The sequence below is a fragment of the Heloderma suspectum genome, chromosome 9, assembly GCF_057233095.1.
Source record: "Heloderma suspectum isolate Gila_16-S chromosome 9, 16-S_ref, whole genome shotgun sequence".
Lineage (NCBI taxonomy): Eukaryota > Metazoa > Chordata > Lepidosauria > Squamata > Helodermatidae > Heloderma > Heloderma suspectum.
In genome coordinates, this window is record NC_139466.1 from 41,959,280 (window position 1) to 41,980,761 (window position 21,482).

At 41.9% G+C, this 21,482-nt stretch overlaps 1 protein-coding gene across 8 annotated transcripts in view; it reads right to left on the reverse strand.

Moving 5' to 3' along the window:
• The window catches only part of ATRX (ATRX chromatin remodeler), a 137,148-nt gene that overhangs the window by 20,640 nt on the left and 95,026 nt on the right, over nucleotides 1–21,482 (reverse strand). For 7 of the 8 annotated variants that reach the window (XM_084814220.1, XM_084814216.1, XM_084814214.1 and 4 more), the window contains 4 exons: nucleotides 16,907–17,060; nucleotides 16,538–16,638; nucleotides 4,967–5,075; nucleotides 1,613–1,790 (listed from right to left, as the gene is read on the reverse strand). In XM_084814220.1, coding sequence (XP_084670346.1) covers nucleotides 1,613–1,790; nucleotides 4,967–5,075; nucleotides 16,538–16,638; nucleotides 16,907–17,060 — 542 coding nt within the window. The remainder of the gene's footprint in view (nucleotides 1–1,612; nucleotides 1,791–4,966; nucleotides 5,076–16,537; nucleotides 16,639–16,906; nucleotides 17,061–21,482) is intronic. The other variant, XR_014784880.1, reaches the window with a different exon arrangement.

The following is a 21,482-nucleotide window of genomic DNA, read 5'->3' on the forward strand; positions in this document are numbered from 1 at the left end:
GGGCAACGCCAAAGACTGTTCAAACTACCGCACAATTGCACTCATTTCACATGCCAGCAAGGTGATGCTCAAAATCCTACAAGCTAGGCTTCAGCAGTATGCGAACCGAGAACTACCGGAAGTACAAGCTGGGTTTCGAAGAGGCAGAGGAACTAGAGATCAAATCGCCAACATTCGCTGCATCATGGAGAAAGCAAGAGAATTCCAGAAAAACATCTATTTCTGCTTCATTGACTACGCTAAAGCCTTTGATTGTGTGGATCACAACAAACTGTGGCAAATTCTGAAAGTGATGGGAGTACCAGACCACCTTACCTGTCTCCTGAGAAACCTGTACGAAGGTCAAGAAGCAACAGTAAGAACCAGACATGGAACAACCGATTGGTTCCAAATTGGGAAAGGAGTACGACAAGGCTGCATACTGTCACCCTGCTTATTTAACTTATATGCAGAGTACATCATGAGAAATGCCGGGTTGGATGAATCAGAGGTCGGAATTAAGATTGCTGGGAGAATTATCAACAACCTCCGATATGCAGACGATACCACCCTAATGGCAGAAAGCGAAGAGGATCTCAAGAGCCTCTTGTTGAGGGTGAAAGAGGAGAGTGCAAAAGCTGGTTTGAAACTCAACATTAAAAAAACTAAGATCATGGCATCTGGCCCCATCACTTCCTGGCATATAGAAGGGGAAGAAATGGAAGCAGTGACAGATTTTACTTTCTTGGGCTCCAAGATCACCGCAGACGGTGACTGTAGCCATGAAATTAAAAGACGCTTGCTCCTGGGGAGGAAAGCTATGGCCAACCTAGACAGCATAGTAAGAAGCAGAGACATCACCTTGCCGACAAAGGTCCGTCTAATCAAAGCTATGGTTTTCCCAGTAGTAATGTATGGCTGTGAGAGCTGGACTATAAGGAAGGCTGAGCGCCGAAGAATGGATGCTTTCGAACTGTGGTGCTGGAGAAGACTCTTACGAGTCCCCTGGACTGCAAGGAGGTCAAATCAGTCCATCCTAAAGGAAATCAACCCTGAGTGCTCATTGGAAGGACAGATAATGAAGCTGAAGCTCCAATATTTTGGCCACATAATGCGAAGAGAAAACTCCCTGGAAAAGACCCTGATGCTGGGAAAGACTGAAGGCAAAAGGAGAAGGGGACGGCAGAGGATGAGATGGCTAGATAGCATCACGGATGCAATGAATATGAACTTGGGCATGCTCCGGGAGAGAGCGCAGGACAGGAAGGCCTGGCGTGCTATGGTCCATGGGGTCACGAAGAGTCGGACACGACTGAACGACTGAACAACAACAACAACAACAACTCCCACCATTCCCAGCCATATCCAAGTCAAAGAGTTTGAAAGAATATGCATGGTGGATACTTAAGATTACGAATGATATTATGTACTCTCCCTAGAAAATTACTTCGTTTTAGTTTAAGCTACAGTAAAGTGAATAAATGTGACAACATAACTAGACAAGTGACATCTTTTCACACCCCACTGTTTTCTATATATATATTTTTTTTAAATTATCTGCATAGCAATGAGCTGTTGGCTTCAAGCATACTTGCAAATCAGAGACCAACAGTATGGAAAAATTCTGACATACCTGAGCCAAGAACCGGTATACAAACACTGGTTTATTTTGCCCAAAACGATAAACCCTGAAGATACTTTGGATATCATATGTTGGATTCCAAGAAGCATCAAAAATAATTACTCTATTTGCAGCCACCAGATTTATCCCAAGGGATCCTGCTTTAGTGGAGATAATAAACAAACGGCCTCTGCAAATAACACAACAACATTTAATTCTACTCACACTCATTCCAAGGTAATCTAAACAGCTGCTTAGCCCACCAAATCTTAGAAACCAATAGCATAAGGTGTGTGTTTAAAAACAACAACCCAAAAACGAATATTGTAGTGTATTTCAGAACAATTTTGTTCAACCAAAGGCTCCCTCAGGAAATTTTCACGACCATGCACAATCCTGTACTTTATTTTACATTGACCCAGGATTCAAATATCTAGTTTGAGAGCAAACTTCAGTTAGCAACAAGTATTATAAATGCTGGTTCAGGTGTCATGGCAAATCATATTCCTGCAAATCAGAGAAGGGAAGCAGGAGGAGGACAGAGTGCATGTGCCCATATGGAACTCCCAATCACCAAGCCATGGTCCGGCGACAGGCCCAAAGGCATCTGAGCCACAGCTTTGTGAAACTGAAAAGCACACAACTTTCAACAGGCCATGGAGATGGTTGGTACACTGCCGAAGTGGATCAGCATTCTGAGGAAGCCTGTTACGCTGTACACATACAGTGAATGCCTAGAGTGGGACATTTATCAGCTTGGATACCAGTACTTAGTGAAACGGAGATAGTAACAGCTAAGAACCTAACAAAGGGCGAGACACACCAATTAAATTGCTTGCACAAATTATCCTATCACATTACCAGGATGATGAGGCATCTGGAAACCAAGGGTAGTATCCAACTGTGTCATTCCACTAGCATGAATGACTTTGCGCTAGTGGAAACTAGGTTCTGAACCACAAGAGAAGAATCCAACTAAAGTTACATTTATGCAAACGTGGTTGCGCAAGCAGTTTTGCACTATGCTTGTGCAATGCGTTGTGCAACCCATTGCACATTCCGTTTGAGTTACACAACCATTTGCATCTGTTGTTCAATCTGTTGTGCAACCGGTTGCTCAACAGCTTTCACAACCAGTTGCGCAAGAGTAATAGGCAACCGCATACGCAATGGAAAGGTTCCGCAGAGCTCCGCTAGTTCCAATTGAGTTTGCAGAATTTCACCGTTGGATACTGTCCCAAGTCCTGGTTGAAAGGACTTGGGCATCTTTAGCCTGGACTAGAGAAGATTAAGGGGAAACATGATAGTAGCCTTCAAATGTCTGAAGGGCAGTGATGAAGAAGATGGAGCAGATTTGCTCTCTGTTGCTCCAGAGGGCAGGTCTAGAACCAATGGGTGGAAATTGCAGGGAAGCAAATTCTAGCTAAACATTAGGAGAAGCTTCCTAATGGTAAGAGCTGTTTGACAGCAGGACAGACTGCCTTGGGAGGTGGTGGGCTCTCCTTCACTGGAGGGATTTAAGCAAAGGCCGAATGGCCATCTGTCAGGGATGCTGCAGTAGATGTATCCTGCACTAAGCAGGGGGTTGGACTACATGACCTCCAAGGCCAAATTGTATAATTCCACTATTATTTGCACTGAAGTTACTCACTGAAAAATACTTTCTTAAGTTCAGAATATGTAAAGGGGAATTGCTCGATACCTACCAATATCCTTGCATTATTTTTTCTGAAATGTTAATGTCATAACTGACATATTTAGGACTGTATTATTTATATTAGCCATTCTAGCCATCAAGTGACAAATTCTAACACAAGTCACAAACCTGTTTATTCTTTCAAATAAAAAAACCTGTGTCTCTTTAAAACTATAAGACCTGAATATGTTATAATGTGAACATGAGACACATGAAAGTAAACAGTCTCCTGTCACAAATATATTTTCATTTTTTTACAAAGATGCACTTCACCACTTCTGTGGCACTTTAGTATCTTTGTAAAAATAGAAGAAATATTAGACTACATTTTTATGAAGCTAACAAAAAAGGAAAGCTCCCCATTTACAGTAAGAATTAGCAGAGGGGTTTTCTAGTACAATGCTCAAATGCAAAAGAAAATTAAGTGAAATATATTTATTTATTCAGAAATTGTCTAAATCTACACAACATGTGCTGAGAATAGCATGCATGTCACATCAAAGGGCAAGACATGTGGCAAGGCAAACCTTATAATCAACAAACTCCATAGGAAGCCTTTAACTTAATGACAGAATCCCTTTCTTAAATAAAATCCTAACATCAAATGCATTTTTTCTCATTAAGGTGGAAGTACCTAATTGTTCCCACAGCAGGGACCACAGCAAGGGTGGAGAAAGGAAGGACAAGAACTGAATGGGCTAAAATAGGCCACAACTTTATTTATGGCAGCTTTCAATGCAGCTGAAATAGGAAGGACAGGGAACCCCAGGTCTTCGACAGCGGGGTTTCTCAAGCTTGTCTGCTGAGGTGGTTATCACGGAAGGAAGGCTAGATAAGGACAGGCAACAGCACAGGTGGCAAAGCCAGAAAAACAGTGGCCAATGCCTAGGCTAGGTCCCCAATAAATAACCTAGGAGTGAACAAGAGCAAACAAATTCCCCCTCAGACCCACTCTAAGGCAATCCTACTCCACCGAATTGGCCGATAGTCTGATCAGCCCCCAAAAAGAGTCATGTGGATCGTGGCATGGTCAGACCAAGCCTGATTAGATGCTCTTGCTCTTCACCTGTTGTGTTGGCCAAAAGAAGCACTCCATCCAAACTCACAACAATCATAGGCATGTTAATGCAGAGTGAAGCCTATCTGTGTCCAAAGAGGCTTACCCTGTAGTAAGTGTACTTAGGATTGCAACCACCATTACACTCTTAGAGCTCACACGAAATAGTGTGAAAGTGCTGCTAAAGATGGTATGGGGAGGGGCAATCTTCGAAGTAGTGATGATGGTAGTGATACGAGATTTCAAAGAAATTTGTTGTGTGCTGTACAAGATAGTATGTCAACATAAAATGTCTAGCATGGCGAAGTAAGACTCTGATCTGGCAGGCCTCGAGGATTACGATCATAGAACACATATTTGATTGATTGATTTCATTTTTATACCACCCAATAGCTGTGGCTCTCTGGGCGGTTCACAGCAATTAAAACTGTAAAATACAGCACAATAAAATACAAGGCTTGTCGGGAAAGCTTGTCAAGTGAACGAACAGACGCCCAACTTGGAGCATGAATTATTCACATATGATGCATCCCTCAACAGAGGTACTTTACAAGGTTTGTCAGACCATCGTGGGCAATAGGAATTAATCATTTATGTATAAAAAGGAGCTTACCTGACATTAGTTACATCATTAAATTCTTCAGCCCATTTCTTTCTTGACTGAGCCGTAGTAGAACCATCCAAACGATAATAATCAATGTTTCTGAACCATTTTCCTTCACCTAGGAATTCAAAAGGCAAGTGGTTATATGTTACTGAGAACAGGAACGCAAGTAAACACCCCACCTACTGATAGATTTCATTCCTTGTTAAGAGATATTTATATAATGAATCAGAAATATATTTTAACATATTGATAAAGGGTTGGATCCTAACGGTACCCTACTGTGAATAGGAAGGGGGGGGCAGTTTCTGTTAATTCCCCCTTCCCCTGAAGTCCCTGCACCACTTCGCACAGTTTACCAGTCCTCCAGATCAGAATGTCACGGGTCTGCAACGTCAAAGAGGAAGCCGAGAGTGGAACTCTGAATTCAAGCTAAAGAAAGCAAACTGCTTGAAACAGTGGAGAGTATCAAAGTAGAGGAAAGTGAAAGAACAAAGCTGGGTATTTCTTTATATTTTAAGCATAGATATATGTTTGGATACATGCAGAATAGTATCAAATACTTGTTCACCCCATGCACACGTGTGTGCGCGCACGCGCGTGTGCACATGTCCATGTGGGCGTGTGCGTGGTGGAGTGGCAGTTTGGAATGCTTGGAGATGAAAGTTCCTTAGGAGAGGGAGGGCATCGAACTCGATCTTGTAGCCCCTGTGGACTATAGAAAGGACCCAGGAATTCGATGTGATGTTGCGCCAAGCCAGATGATAGGAGGATAGAAGAGTTCCAGAGATGGGAAGACAAGCAGAGAGATGAAAAAGAGGGGGGTCTGAGTCAAAGGTGCTGCTTGTTTCTGCTGTCATTTTGCGGCGATAACCACGAAATCTCAAACTCGAGAAAGACTTTCCTGATGTCATTGGTTGATGCTGCTGCTGCTGCAAAAACCTGAGTGGTTGAGGTTGGTACCTAATAGTGGAAGATTGGAACCAACACCGTTGTCTGGGTGCCAGTTGGAGCATGAATCCCATTTGGCACGCTGTGGTATGGTCCTTCTGTACCAAGTCCAACACATTGTCAGTTTTTGCACTGAACAGTCCCTGACCATCGAGGGGTAGATCCTTGATACGTGCTCTAGTTTCCTGAGGAAGGCCAGTGAACCTCAACCAGGTATGGCAATATAGAACGACAGACCTGATGAGGGCCTCTGAATTACAATCGACTTGATAGCGAGATGTATTTATTTGTTGCCTTGACAAGTTCAATGCCACGGCTTGGAAAAGGCTGCCTAATTCCCTTTTTATCATCTGGTAGATGCTGAAAGAGGTGACCAGCTTTATCCCACAACAGTGGCTGGCTGATACCCCGACATCGCTGCCTGGTAATTCAAGATTTTTAGGCCCATTGCTATAAAGGAATATAGTCTCCTCCCAAGTAGGTCAAGGTATCTGCCTTCTTTATCAGTTGGAGAAGAATGTGCTCTCTGAGACTTTCCTTGTGCAACCTCTACCATCATTGAGTTTGGAGCAGGGTGCTTAAATAGGTATTCTGTGTTGGTTTCCTGTTAATGATAACATTCCCTCCAAGCGCATTGACATTAGTGGCACAGTGGATGCAGCTTTCCAGGACTGTCTGTTCCAGGGCAGAAAGGAGGGGTACAGCGACAGGTCGAGACAGTGCAGCATTCACCACATCAAAAACTAGATCCTGCACTGTGGGAGTCACTGGTTGGGGTTCCAAACCCAAAGACTGAGCCATTCTCATCATTTGATTAGAAAATTGTCCAAGGTCCTCTGACAGCAAGATGATGTCATGTCATTCTACCCAACAACAGCATCAGGCAACAACAGACTGAAATGTGGTGTCAGAAAGCTTTCCATATACAGAATGGTGAACGGTAGCAAAGCCTGCTTGTTGCCTTCCTTGCAGGGAAGCAAAGACTCAGCACTGGTATTAAGCCATAACTGTGGCTGTAGTCTGGCTGATGGTTGCAGCAATGGCTATAATGTAGCTGGTGGTTGTATTGATGGCTTTAGTGTAGCTGGTGTTTGGCCATGGAGAAAGGGTGTTGGTGCCTGGACTGCTTGCTGCAATTGTGGAATGGGATCAGGGACAGATGGAGGCATTTGAAAGGTATCCTCTTGATCCGGAGGTCTCAACAAGGCAGCTGATGGACACCGACAGTAGTGACTCCTACCCCAATACGGAAAGTCAGGATGGTGAGGGGGGTAGTACAGATGATATGGATCATACTAATCCTCATCTCAATCACGGGGTCTCCTGTATCGAGAACCCCATGTCAGACATCTCTCCCAATCAGAGAAAGGTGATCTGGACCAATCTCTATCCCAGCTCTGCTCATAAAGACTAGAGGGATGATCTCTGTTGAAGGAAGCAACTAAGTATAGTGAATCCGGAGATCCTTGTTGTCGGTCTTGAGATGTCTTGTACCATTGTGACTGGTACGAACAAGGTGGCAAAGTGGAAGGACTAGTTGGGATTGGTCCCTGATCTCACCCTCCAATATAGAAGTTATTGGAATGGGGTCCACCAGAGGTGTCAGGTTCACCATTGGAATCAGTGAGAATAACTTTGGTGGACCGTTGGTACAAGTGACCGCATTTGGTCCCAAGGCATTGGTGGAGCCACGGCCAGTACTGGAGGTCGCTGTCAATCTCAAGATGCTGAGCCAGAATTGGGAGAATCAGTCAGAAGTGAAGAACACACTCGATCCTGAGGTGATTGCTGGGAGACACGGATGGTGCTGGAGATCGCTGTTGATCCCAAGATGCCTAGGCTGGATCAAGGAGAGCAACAGGGCCCGAGGGACACGCTCAATCCTGAGTGAAGTCATCCGACTTTTTAGAGGTTTTCTTCTTCTTAGGTTCTGAAGCAGACAGACTAGCCTGTTTTAAAGCTTTAGCTTTTTGGTTAGTTTCTTAGCCAGTGAGAATGTCAAAAATCAGCCTGGAGTGGGAGGATCTTGTGTACTCAGGGGAGTACAACGTTGAGGGGAAGATACCCTCAACACTGGGGCAGGCTCCTGCTTAGCAGGTGAGCTCCCTGAGGGCAAGGTTAGTTTCTCCACCATACCTTTTGGCTCCTCAGCTGCTTCCAATGCTCATTTCCAAAGAGCAGCTTTCAATCGGTCAGAATGATTCTGCCTTGCCTGCTTCAAAAAGGCTTGGCAATGAGGACAAGCCTCAACAACATGGCCCTCTCCAAGGCAAAAAAGGCGAAGAACTTGCCTGTCGGACGGAGGTAACTTATCCCCACAGTGGACACACTTTCTAAATGGCACCTTAAGAGCCATTTGGCCGTGACGGCGATCATGAGATTGCAAAAAATAAATAGAAATAAAAACACCACAAAGATTAAAGAGAGAATACTTTGATAGGTAAGAAGAAAGGTAGAATAAAACCTCAGCTTTGAAAACACTTCCAGACTGAACTGGACACAAGAGAAGTTCACCCATGAGGCAGTCACAATGGCAGTTGAAAGGGAGCTGAGGAATAAGTGGGAACCTGCTAGGGACACGCGCACTGGGACAGTGGGGGAAGGGTTCCCGCCAAAATTCCTCAACTATAGAAGTTTCCCGAATCAAGACTCCACGCAGGCACAGAGCCCATGTGTGTGATGCACAGACATCATGATGAAGTAGTGGCAGATTTCCTCCAGAGATATCCAATGTTATGTTTTGGACTCAAAACAACATAAAAATAATCTTGTGTATTTAGAACAGGAGAAGGAGGATTTGTTCACCTTGGTGTGTTTCTTTAAAAGAGTATTCCTCTCTTCATTCCCTCCATCTCTTCAAATATTTCATTGCTATAATAAGGTAATCTTCAAAAGGATAGTGTGGGAGGTTCTTCTCCTCCTAAGGCTCTGCACGTATGTTTTACCTATACAGCTATTTTCACTCTCATAACTTGTACCTTCTTCATAAAGTGCACAATTTAAATAAAGGAACCTGTACAACTTCCAGAAACAGCCTCAGGGCAGGTTCGATTCAGCCACCAGTTAAGAATGTGAAAAAGTTTGCATTTCAAGGACTTCAATCTAACAAGTAGGATGTATAGATACAAAAACTGGCAGTAAAGTCAAACTTGTTATAGGGTTAATTTGTAGAATAAAGGTATATAAAGCATATAGTTGTACATATACACACAACCATATATAATGGTGGCATACACATTTTCATATGTGTATATATGCATAAGCATAAGTCATATGCATACTACAGGCCCATAGCACAGCAGTAGTAGAGGGAAGGTTATATATTAAGTCAGTAAATTGAATTGGCTTAAGTGTAGCAGGAGCCTGGAAAGTTATGAAAAGGGAACCTAGGAGAGCACAATAACAGCAAATATGTCAACCTTGTGATCAGAAGGAAAATACAAGAACTTAACAAGTAATGTGGCAATTTAACGGGGGACGTTCTGTAAAAAGGACAGCATTTACTGGAAGATAGAAATAAACAACTGACATAAAGGAAAAGCATGGATAGACAGGAACAGGCCAGAATAAAACAGGTATAGGGACCAATGAATGACTGAAACAGTCATCACAACCCAATTTGGTGTTTGGGTAAAGGTATATTATGGAATGAAATGAGATGAAATGGGAGGATCTCAAACAGTATGCTGTAACGGATAATCTGTGAGCTGTGTTTATTTTAAGCTTGCATGACTTGTCTTCATTTGTTAACAAGTACTACAGTGCCCTTTCTTTATACCCATCATGCAGTAACTTGTTGCAGTGTTTTCTGTCAGTAAATACTATAAAATGCAACCCGCTATGATTGTGTGTTTTTGACTCAGTAACTGTGCTGTTCAATTCATGGAGTGGGTGGCGGACCTGTGTGTGTTAAAACACCTCAGGTCATAAACACTATAATGCAGCTAAAATAATATCCTATAAATTGATTTTATCATCTCAAAAAAATTAAGTTCAGGGTACATCTGCAACAATGCCATTTATTTTCTTTTAAAACGGGTAGAAATTAATATGAGAATTATGTTTTAACCTTAAGCCTTTTATTCTAGGAAACCCAGTTTTCTAATGGTTCTTTGTAGTTTCATGTTTCCAATTTCTCTTGTTTGTTATGCCTCATAGAAACTGCATCCTTTAAGTGAATTCTTTAGAGAAGATCTCTTAAAAGTCAAGGTCTAATCACTGTGGACTTGAAATTTAGAGCAGCTGCTTGAGTTTAGCATCTTGCTTGTTACTGTGGTTGCTACTGGCAAGAAGATTTTAAAAATGTAGTTGATAAGGGAGTAAAAACTGGCTTCTTTTAAAACCATAAACCAGACTGTGACATTAAAAAGGATGTACAAAGATACTTGTACAAATACAACTGATGACATTGGAATTTCATGGAGTACTGAATGCTGAGCCACACTGTAAATTACATGATCACAAAATGAACATACACGAAGATCACACATTCCTCACATAAGCCAAGAAAAAGAAAAGCTAAGGGTCAGATAAACACAGGTGCTTAATTAAACCAGAGAAACAGAGGCTTTGTAAGCCAAACCAATTAACTGCACATCACTAGACAGCCCTGCTCAAGTTCAGGGACTCACCTGGTGGGTTAAGAAGAACCTGGCCAGTTTAGCTGCAGATGGTGCATTGTGCACCAACAATGATCCGAGAAGGAAAAGGGGCTCATGGAGCAGTTGTACAAACAATGAACTATGGAAAGCTCCCCATGCTCTGGACGTCTTAAAGCATAGGGTGTGCTACCTTTTTTCTGCCAAAGGCTGCATTCCCTTGCAGGTAATCTGTTTCAGGGTGGGGGGGCGCACATGCAGACAATAGGCGGGGCCAAAGCCAGCGATTGGCAGGACCAGAGCCAAAAGGGGGTGCGCCAGACTTTCCCCTCTTTCTGCCACCTCTTTTTCTTTCTCTCTCCTTCCCTTTCTTCCTGTCTAGTAAGCTGCCAGGAGCTTTAATTCAATAAATAAATAAGTGACAGATCACTCTTGCCAGACTTCTGAACTGATCATACGCAGAGATCCTTTGAAATTAGGCCGAGGGCCACACCTGTCTACCCCTTGCCTACCCCTGTCTTAGAGAAATGGTGATCAGTTCCAAACCATTGCTTTCTAGATCCACACGTAATAGTGAGCCTGTAGTGTAATGAACCTGCTGAAAGGATGGAAAACAGCTGCAGCAATGAACTGAATACAAGCACTTCCCTTATCCACTTTTGGGCCAGTTTTCAGCAGCCAATATCCAGGAAGGGGAAAAAGGAACACAATGGGAGCCTCAAGAAGGTAGGGCTTACACTTATCTCCCTCATATCTCCTAGAGCAGTCTTCCCCAACCTGGTACCCCTTCAGATGTGTTGGTCTACAACCTGCATCAACCCCAGCCAACAAGGCCATATCTGGAGAGCAAGCACCAAGTTGGGAACGGACTCTCTCTTTTTTTTTAGTTTTTACAATTTGGACACAAGTACATAAAAGTATACGAACAAATAATAAGGCCAAGTATTATCAACAACTTAGACAACAGAGAGTATAAACAAATTTACCAACAAAACCAGCAAATACCTCAAGGTTCCCAAAAACACAAAATGCTGCACATTCTCTTGATTCTTGTTACAGCAATACATTACAAATAAGGACCACTTTTCAATAAATCTATTATTTTGTTGCCTTCCGTCCCTAACCCTTATTATGTTAGTTAACTTAACCATATATATTATTTCCTGTAATTTGATAATCCAATCATCAATTGTGGGGGCTTTCGGTTTTTCCCGGTTTGCTGATATCAGCATTCTGCTGTCTGTTACTAAATGCACTATCATCTCTATGTCATTAGACAGAACAACGTCGCATTTCTCAGGGAATAACTATTGGATCCAGTGGCTGTCTATACCCTGATATGATTTCAATTTCATCTATTATCTTTAGCGAATAGTCCTTAATCATTGGGCAAAACCAAAAAACACGAGTCATATCTGCATTAGGTATTTTACAACTCCAGCACCTGTTATCAACCTTATGATAAATACCATTAAGCCTTGCAGGCATTAAATACCAACAAAAAAAATGGAAAAAATTCTTTCAGATTTGTGCTAATAGTGTGCTGTGATACATTATTCTAGATTCAAGTAAGTCCAGGTGCTTACTGGAATCACACAAGTTAGTTCTCTTTCCCAGCTTTTCTGGTAATTGTAAATTGTAAGATCTAAATCTAAGAGAACTTTATAGAGCTTACTTAATAAATTTTCCTGATTTTGTATCATTAAAATTTCCCAAGTGGTTTTTCCCCCCGAAAAGGTCCAGATTTCTTTAGTAACCTTAAGGCTGTTTCTAAGCTGCAGATACTGAAAAAATGAAGGTTGGGAGTATTACATTTCATTTCGTATTTGTTTATATGATTTAAGTGTTCCCTTGTCTTTAAGTGTGGTTATTTCTCTTAGCCCATGACTGTACCATAAAGATAGATTGTGTAATTGCATTTCATCTGCCATCTCTTCATTATACGTAATAGCTGTTAATGGAGATAAACCCAGACTTAATACTCTTTTAAGTTTCAGCCAGTTGTTAAACAGGGTTTTGGTACAAGGGTTCATTCTTATATTTTTATCAAAGTTGTTACAGAACCATAGAGGTTTTTATGTCTAAACCATAGAGTGGTTTTCAACTCTGTTGAGACATTATGATGTTCTAATTTGGTTGCTCTATGTGGGTTAAACTATGTCTTCAAATGCATAAGCATAACCACAATGTAACAATTGTTTATGGATGGGAAGGCTAATCCACCATTCTTTGTTGGTTTTATTAAAGGTTTTCTTTTTTATGCTACTCTTATTTTTTCCCATTCCAGACAAAATCTAAGAACATTGTTTGCCAATCTCCAAGTATCTTTTGTGGGACCTTTAGTGGTATGTTTGAGAGCAGAAATAAAATTTTCAGGAGTACCACCATGTTTAAGGCAGATATCCTGCCCATCCATGAAATATGGTTCCAGCGAGCCAAGTAATCTTTTATTTCAAGCATAACCTTACGATGATTATATTCCATTTAAAGAGCAATCCTATGGCCCACTAGACACTGTCTAGCGGGTGATAGGATATGCTCTATTCTGGGAACTGACCTCCCCCCTCATCCGCGCTGCCATCCATACCTGGGGCTTTATTGTTTTTTAAATCTGTAATTGTATTACGTAATTCTGTTAAGGTAATAGGCCCCTGTAATTTTTCATCTGGTGTTAAGCTTAGCAGGTTAATCTTATTCACATATGATACAATATTCTCTCTGAAGGGTTGTTCTGAGGTATATAAACTTTCGTAAAACTTCTTAAACTCATTCGCTATGTCTTTAGATTTAGTATAACATGTACTTCCTTTATTTGCATAACCATTGTGCTGTGTTGTTTCTTTAACATATTGGATTTATTGCCTTTTTCGAAAAAACGCTGTTTGAGATATCCTAACATTTTCTCCACTTGGTCACAAATCAGCAGATTTAATTGTTTCCTATCTCCTGTATATAATTTTTGAGCATGTCTATGCTCTTGCTTTAATTTCTGAATTTTGTTTTTTTAAGTCCAGTATGTTTTTTTCCTTTTGCTTCCTTAGGAGGCTTGCTTTCTGCATTATCAACCCTCTCATATAAGCTTTTGAAGCTTCCCAAATAGTTGATTTTGTTAAGTTCAGGAGTGTAATTAAATTGAATGTATTCATGTAGTTTGATATTTAAGTCAGATACATTTTCTTGATTTTGCAAAATAAAATTGACTAACCCCCATTTCCTACTTATTAACTGCTGATCTCCAGACAGTCATTCTACATAGATAGGAGCATGGTCTACCTACCTACCTACCTACCTACCTATCTATGAATGATTTTATTGATACAGATGATACTTGTTTAATTATATGGGGGAGGCAAAAAACATGTTAATCCTTGAGTAAGAATTGTGAGGAGGAGAAAAAAGTATAATCTTTTTCCTGGGGATTCAAATGTCTCCACACATCAATAAGATTTTCTTTTAAAAGATTTTTTTTAATAAAACAATTGGGCAGTTTACCGCTACAGACTCTTAAAAATTAACTGTCCAAATTGGCATGTATTATATCGTTCAATTTTTTATAGAACTCTTTTTGATTGTTGTTGTACACACATCCTACTAAATAAACTTTACTTCCCCAGGATATAGTACCAAAAAATGAATCTGCCCTCTGGTTCAATCATCTCTTCAGAGAACTTAATCTGAGAGGGGGTTTTGACTATAATGACCACTCCCCTCTTTTTATTGTTAGCTGAAGCAAAATAAACTTCTCCTAGATTTAAACTCTTTAGTAATTGTTCATCCCCTTTTTTACATGAGTTTCTTGGAGAAATATCATATTTCCTCCTTTTAATGGGGGAATTTAATCCTTTTACATTCAAAGATAGGATTCTAAATTTGCTTAACATTTTTATTACTTGAAAGAGGGGGAAAAAAGGAAAAAAATCAAGGGAAAAATATCAATTATGTCAACAATGTTGAATAGCGAACAAAACAGTCAAACTATAAGGGGTTTACAGAAGCCATTGGTAAATCCCTAATGATCTCTAAAATTTGTTTTGCCTCTTCTACTGACTGGACCATAACACACTCCTTTCCCATCCAAACATTTAATTTACATGGGGTTCCCCAACAATATTTAATTTTCCTTTCTTGTAAACAGACTGAAAAAAAGGAAAGACCTGAAGCTTTTGACAATGTCTCAGGGTGTACATCAGAGAGAACCTGAATCTCTTTGTCATCAATTTCCAAGGAGTCTCCCACCAGCTCTTTTTTGGATGGCTTCTTTAGTTTTAAGACTGATAAATTTAACAAAAATGTCCCGAGGTAATTTCTATGAGTTAATTCTATAGGCTGATTCTATTCCTATTGCACAGCAAATATCTTGTTCAAGAAATTCTTTTATGCATTCCTCTAAAAAATTAGTAAGATTTTGTCCTTCTAGACCTTCTTTTATTCCTCTAAGTTTCATGTTACATTTCGATCACATAATCTAATTGTTCCGTTCTTACAACAATAGATCTCATTTATTTTAGATAATACTTCTTTATCATGTTCTTTAATCAAATTTGTTAGTTATACTTCTCCCTTTTTCTGTTTCTCTTCTATCCTTTTCAATAGTGTTTCCTCAGTTTCCTTAACTTTTTCTATTGCATGTATTTCAAATTCTTTGGTTATGAGTGCTTTGATTTCCTCTGCTAATGGACTAGATGTTCCTGCTTCATCTTTATCCCTTTGTTGTTGTTTTTTTGTCCTTCCTATCATAAAGTGTATGTGATTTTCCCAGATGTAGGACCTGTTTCCATTCAATTTGTAACAACTACAACAGTTAATTCTGCAACTAATTCATTTAGCAACAGAATTAATCAAATGTGGAAAATATCAAACGTGGAGGATTTGTTAGAGAGTAATGTCTTAAATAATAATAATGTCAATATATTCCTTTCTATCCGTGTTACAAATTTATGAGTCTTCAATAACAACTCCTACAAAATTCGTGAACCTGTTTGTTAGTCTTACCAATTCAATTTGCAGCAAAGGCTAATATAAGGTCAGTCAGTTAAGCTCCCAGCTCCAGTCCAGCTCCAAGTGCAGCACTAAGTGTGCTGCACTCAGCACTGCACGCCGCGCATCACCGAGGCGCACACTGAGGCGCTGGCCTCAGCTGCAGGTATTGCTTTTATGAGGGCAGCGACCTGGAAGCTGGCCTCCCCTCCAGCTGGTCTTGCTGCTGCGCTCTCTCTTCGCCCCTTCCTCTCCAAACAGAGTCATGGGGCAGCCGGTCCCAAGGGTGGGATGGACGAGGCAACTTCAGTGTTGTCAAAAGGCTCCTGGCGCATTCTCTCCCCTCAGCCAGGAAAGGACTTGTGATAGACCAACACTCATGACAGCCAGAGAAACAAAACAGATAAGCCAGCTTATGGAGGATAAGCTTCAGCCCGAATACAAGAGACGCTGATGCCCAATCTCTCCATCCCATAGACCAGGGGTGGGCAGAAGGTAGATCTCTAGATGCTGTGAACTTCAACTCCCAGAAGCCCCTGCCAGTATGGCCAATAGTTAGGAATGCTAGGAGTTGAAGTCCAAAATATCTGGAGATCTAGTTTCTGCCCACCCCTGCCATAGACCATATTGCTCCCTGATTCTATTCAAACATGCCAGATATGCATGCCCCGACAAGGAGGCAAGTTTTTATGTCCTCCCCCACCCTGCTGCCTCCACTTCTATAGGTCTCCTTCTTAAGTTCATGGGGAAGCAGTGCCCACTCTGTTCCCTGAGAGTGTGGGTAAAAGCCCAGTAGGAGGTACGTTCACAGTCCTAGGAATTCATGACTTTTCCCATGTGGTGGATGGAAAAACAACCTGACCCAGTTTGACAGACACTACTTTAGAGAATAGAATACAGCAGAAACCTGATGGGAGACGAGCAGGATTGTGACAGTTAACTATATAACTTCGAAATATTATAAATGTTTCACTGTGAGCTGCCTGTGAAAAGCAGAATATAAATGCTTTAAAAACAACAAAACAAAAGTAACCCATTTGCCAACTACGCTTACCTTTATATATTACAGGTTTGTCTTCTTCTTTGTCTCGGTTTGCTAGTTCCAGAAAATCTTCTATTAAATCCAGCGATATCAGAGACTGGCTGAACACCAAACTGAAAGTGGAAAAAACACACAAAACAGTTGTCCATTTCAACATATTTAACAAGCACATCAATTTTCATTACTTTGTTAAATTCATCACCTGGCTCTAGGGAGATATTATTTTAAATAAGTCAACTCTTAAAAGCCAACTCTGCTAGGCAGGGCTGAATGCAGAGTGCTTTCAGATAGGTAGGGAAAACAAGCACACATGAATTTAAAGAGCATATGTGCTGTGGATGGATGGTTTCAGAGTCTTTCCAGCTGGCAAGAAGAACTTACACTTTATCCCCAAGCTCCTCAGCCATGCGAAGGATTTCAAAGAGAAGCATCATCTTCCCAGAATGCTCCAACACTTCAGCATCAGCTTCAGTGACAAAATCTTTGTACCAATCTGGAGCTGGACTGCCTGGGTTGGAAGAGGAAGTGGTTTTACCTTAGGGAGACAAAATAACATTGCTTTTAATAAACATCTATTCCAAAGCTGAGTCTTAAAATCAAACAAAAACTTATACTTTCCCCTAGCAGCACAGTCCACGTTGAATAAAAGGGGAAATAAAGGATTTTAGTGTTTTTTAGCGTTTCTTAGCTACACCATGACCACCTCCATGGCACCATGTTATTACAGCACAGCATGAGCAGCCTACAGCTGGCCTCTCATCAGTCCGTTAGGGAGAATCCCTTCCCTTCCCAGCAGAATGGAGTTAATACTAGTTGGAAGAGAATACTCATTGCTAAAATGCTAATATTTATGACCGATATGGAACTTGCATGTTCAAAACACCTCCTATAAATTGCACATAAGCCCTGCATGATAGCTTAGTATTATTTCCCTATACTGTGAAAGAGACGGTGTGTTGCTAGGCAGACTTCATTGAAGAGGCAAGATCTGACAACTCAGTAGCTTAGCTATCATAGAAACATAGAATAGTAGGGTTGGAAGGGGCCTACAAGGCCATCGAGTCCAACCCCCTGCTCAATGCAGGAATCCAAGTCAGAGCATCCCTGACAGATGGCTGTCCAGCCTCGTCTTGAATGCCTCCAGTGTGGGAGAGCACACCACCTCCCTAGGTCATTGGTTCCATTGTTGCATTGCTCTAACAGTCAGGAAGCTTTTCCCGATGTTCAGCCGGAATCTGGCTTCCTGTCACTTGAGCCCATTATTCCGTGTCCTGCACTCTGGGATGATCAAGAAGAGATCCTGGCCTTCTTCTCTGTGACAACCTTTCAAGTACTTGAAGAGTGCTATCATATCTCCCCTCAGTCTTCTCTTCTCAAGGCTAAACATGCCCAGTTCTTTCAGTCTCTCTTCATAGGGCTTTGTTTCCAGTCCTCTGATCATCTTTGTTCCCCTCCTCTGAACCCTCTCCAGTTTGTCTGCATCCTTCTTAAAGTGTGGTGCCCAGAACTGGACACAGTACTCCAGATGAGGCCTAAGCAGTGCTGAGTAAAGGGGAACTAGTACTTCCCGGGATTTGGAAGCTATGCTTCTATTAATGCAGCCCAAAAGAGCATTGGCCTTTTTTGCAGCCACATCACATTGTTGGCTCATATTCAGCTTGTGACCAACAACAATTCCAAGATCTTTCTCGCTTGTAGTGTTGTTGAGCCACGTATCCCCCATCTTGTAACTGTGCATTTGGTTTCTTTTTCCTAGGTGCAGAACTTGGCATTTATCCCTATTAAATGTCATTCTGTTGTTTTCTGCCCAGCGCTCCAGTCTATCAAGATCACTTTGAATTTTGTTTCTTTCTTCCAAAGTATTAGCTATCCCGCCCAATTTGGTGTCATCTGCAAATTTTATCAGCATTCCCTGCACCTCCTCCTCCAAGTCATATATCATGCTACACTAGCTCAAATCCCATTGAGGTTTAGACTGGCAGTTTTTTCCTTCCTCCACAGAGACAGTAGACCTCTTAGGATGGTCCAACCCCAGAAGCTGATGGGAATCCGAGAGATTCCCAAGAGCCCATGGAGAATTTCCAGATGGCAAGGCTGACACTTCTGTCAAAGCCTTGGCTGCTCTGGGGAATGCGGAGATGCCTCAGGCAGTTGACACAATCATTCCCAAGCAACCTCTCCTACAGGGCAGAGACTACTTGGCTTCATGGTTTACCAGTGAGATGCAGGCTATGAAGCTGGTTTGGAGAAAGAGCACAACTGGCGAATGCCTTGCTGTGAATCTGAACAAATACAGAAAAGATTTCATTACTGTGCCAACTCTGTGGCAGCAAAAAAGCAACACTATCACATCCGGGCAGTGCCATCCAGCAGAGCTTTTTTGATTGGACTGGGATCTGCTCTGATGGAAGATGTGAAGGAGCCCTGAGACTCAGATTATAAATGCAACGAATAACCCACAGTGAACAAACTGTGGGGTGCTTGGGAGTGTGCTGCTCCTGCCTGCTTGCCCGCTTCCACTTTGCTAAACAACTCAGGGACACCCCATCCCTGTGGTTGCGGGGTAACAATGGACGTAGGCGCATGCACTGCAATGGAGAGAACAGCTCTGATAGCGCCCAATAATAGTCTTCAGACACATGTAGGAAGAAAGCCAGACTATGAAGCACATGGTCTTCGATGTCTATATACTAATGCCCAGAGTATGGGAAACAAACAGAACGAACTTGAACTCTTAATACAAGAGGGAAATTATGACCTGATAGGTATAACTGAGACTTGGTGGGATGACTCTCATGACTGGAACACAGCAATTGAAGGATATAACTTGTTCAAAAAGGAGGAACAGAAAGGGAGGTGGGGTTGCACTGTATGTGAAAAATACATATCTCTGCACAGAAATACAGGAGGAGGAGCTTGGTAGCCCCATCGAGAGCATCTGGGTTGAAATAAACGGAGCAAAGAATAAAAGGAACCTGGTGGTCGGAGTCTACTACCGGCCACCCAATCAAGGAGAAGACAAGGATGAAACTTTTGAAAAGCAAATAGCCAATGTTTTAAGGAAGCATGACGTAGTAGTAATGGGGGACTTCAATTTCCCCGATATTTGTTGGGAGACAAATTCTGCAAAACATGGCCCCTCCAGGAAATTCCTGACTTGGGTGGCGGATAACTTCCTCCTACAGAAAGTAGAGGAAGGAACTAGAGGATCGGCTATCCTTGACTTGATCCTTACCAACAGAGATGACTTAGTGGATAAAGTAGCAGTTACAGGAACTCTGGGGGAAAGTGACCACGTTGTACTTGAGTTCTTGGTTCTAAGGGAAGCAAAAGCTGAGTGTAGTCAAATGCGTACCCTGGATTTTAGGAAAGCTGATTTTAATAAACTCAGAACAATTATCAGTAAGGTCCCATGGCAAGCGATGCTAACAAGAAAAGGAGTCCAAGATGGGTGGAAGCTTTTAAAAAAGGAAATTCTCAAGGCACAATCACAAACAATTCCAACAAGAAGAAAAGGTGGAAGACAACTGAAGAAGCCAATGTGGCTTCACAAAAAGCTTAGGGATGACCTGAAAACAAAAAAGGACACATATAGGAAGTGGAAAGAAGGCCAAGTAACAAAGGAAGAGCACAGGCAGATAGCACAGAATTGCAGGGATGGCGTCAGGAAGGCTAAAGCTGAGAATGAGCTGAGGTTAGCAAGGGATGCTAAAAACAACAAAAAGGCTTTCTTCAGCTACGTGCATAGTAAAAGGCAGAAGAAAGAAATGGTGGTTCAGCTATTAAATAAGGATGGCAAAACGATAACAGATGACAAAGAAAAGACAGAGGTGCTCAATTCCTACTTTGGCTCAGTCTTCTGCCAACAGAGGGTCTATGACCCCCCTGGCAAAGGCAAAGTACAGGCTGAAGGGGCAGGATTGCAGCTTGAGATTGATAGGCATATGGTCAAGGAACACCTCATTACTTTGAATGAGTTCAAATCTCCAGGGCCGGATGAACTGCATCCTAGAGTAATAAAGGAACTGGCAGAAGAACTCTCAGAACCGCTGTCTATTCTCTTTGAGAAATCATGGAGGACGGGGGAAGTGCCAGATGACTGGAGGAGGGCTAACGTTGTCCCTATCTTCAAAAAGGGTAAAAAGGAGGAACCTGGGAACTACAGAACAGTCAGTCTGACAGCAATCCCTGGGAAAATTCTGGAGCAGATTATAAAGGAATCCATCTGGAAGCACCTTGAAAACAATGCAGTGATGACTCGAAGCCAACATGGATTTGTCAAAAACAAGTCCTGCCAAACAAATCTGATCTCATTTTTTGATCAAGTCACCTCCCTTGTAGACCGTGGGAATGCTGTAGACATCATATACCTCGACTTCAGCAAAGCTTTCGACAAAGTGCCCCATGATATCCTGATGAGCAAACTAGCTCAAAGTGGGCTAGATGAAACAACGATCCAGTGGATCCATAGTTGGCTACAGAATCGGACTCAAAGAGTGCTTATCAATGGGATCTTCTCAAACTGGGGAGAGGTAACGAGTGGGGTACCGCAGGGCTCAGTCCTGGGCCCAGTGCTCTTCAACATTTTTATTAATGACTTGGAGGAGGAGGTCAGGGAATGCTGATCAAATTTGCAGATGACACAAGATTGGGCGGGATAGTTGGACTCGATGGCCTTCCAACCCTACTATTCTATGATTTTATGATTCTGTGATCCCTGGGTTGTTCTCCGTGACTTGGGAACCCAGAGTTGAGGGGCAGACTATCCAGGATTTAAGAAAAACCATGGGTTGTTTCTTCCTCAGCAACTGAGAATTCTGTGCTTACACATCATGGACAACAACCCAGGTACGCCCTGGGAAGCGGAAGCGGGCAAGCAGGCAGGAGCCAGCACGCTTGCTCACTCTTGCATGGGCCAAACAACCCACAAGAAACAGACTATGGGTTGTTCATTGCA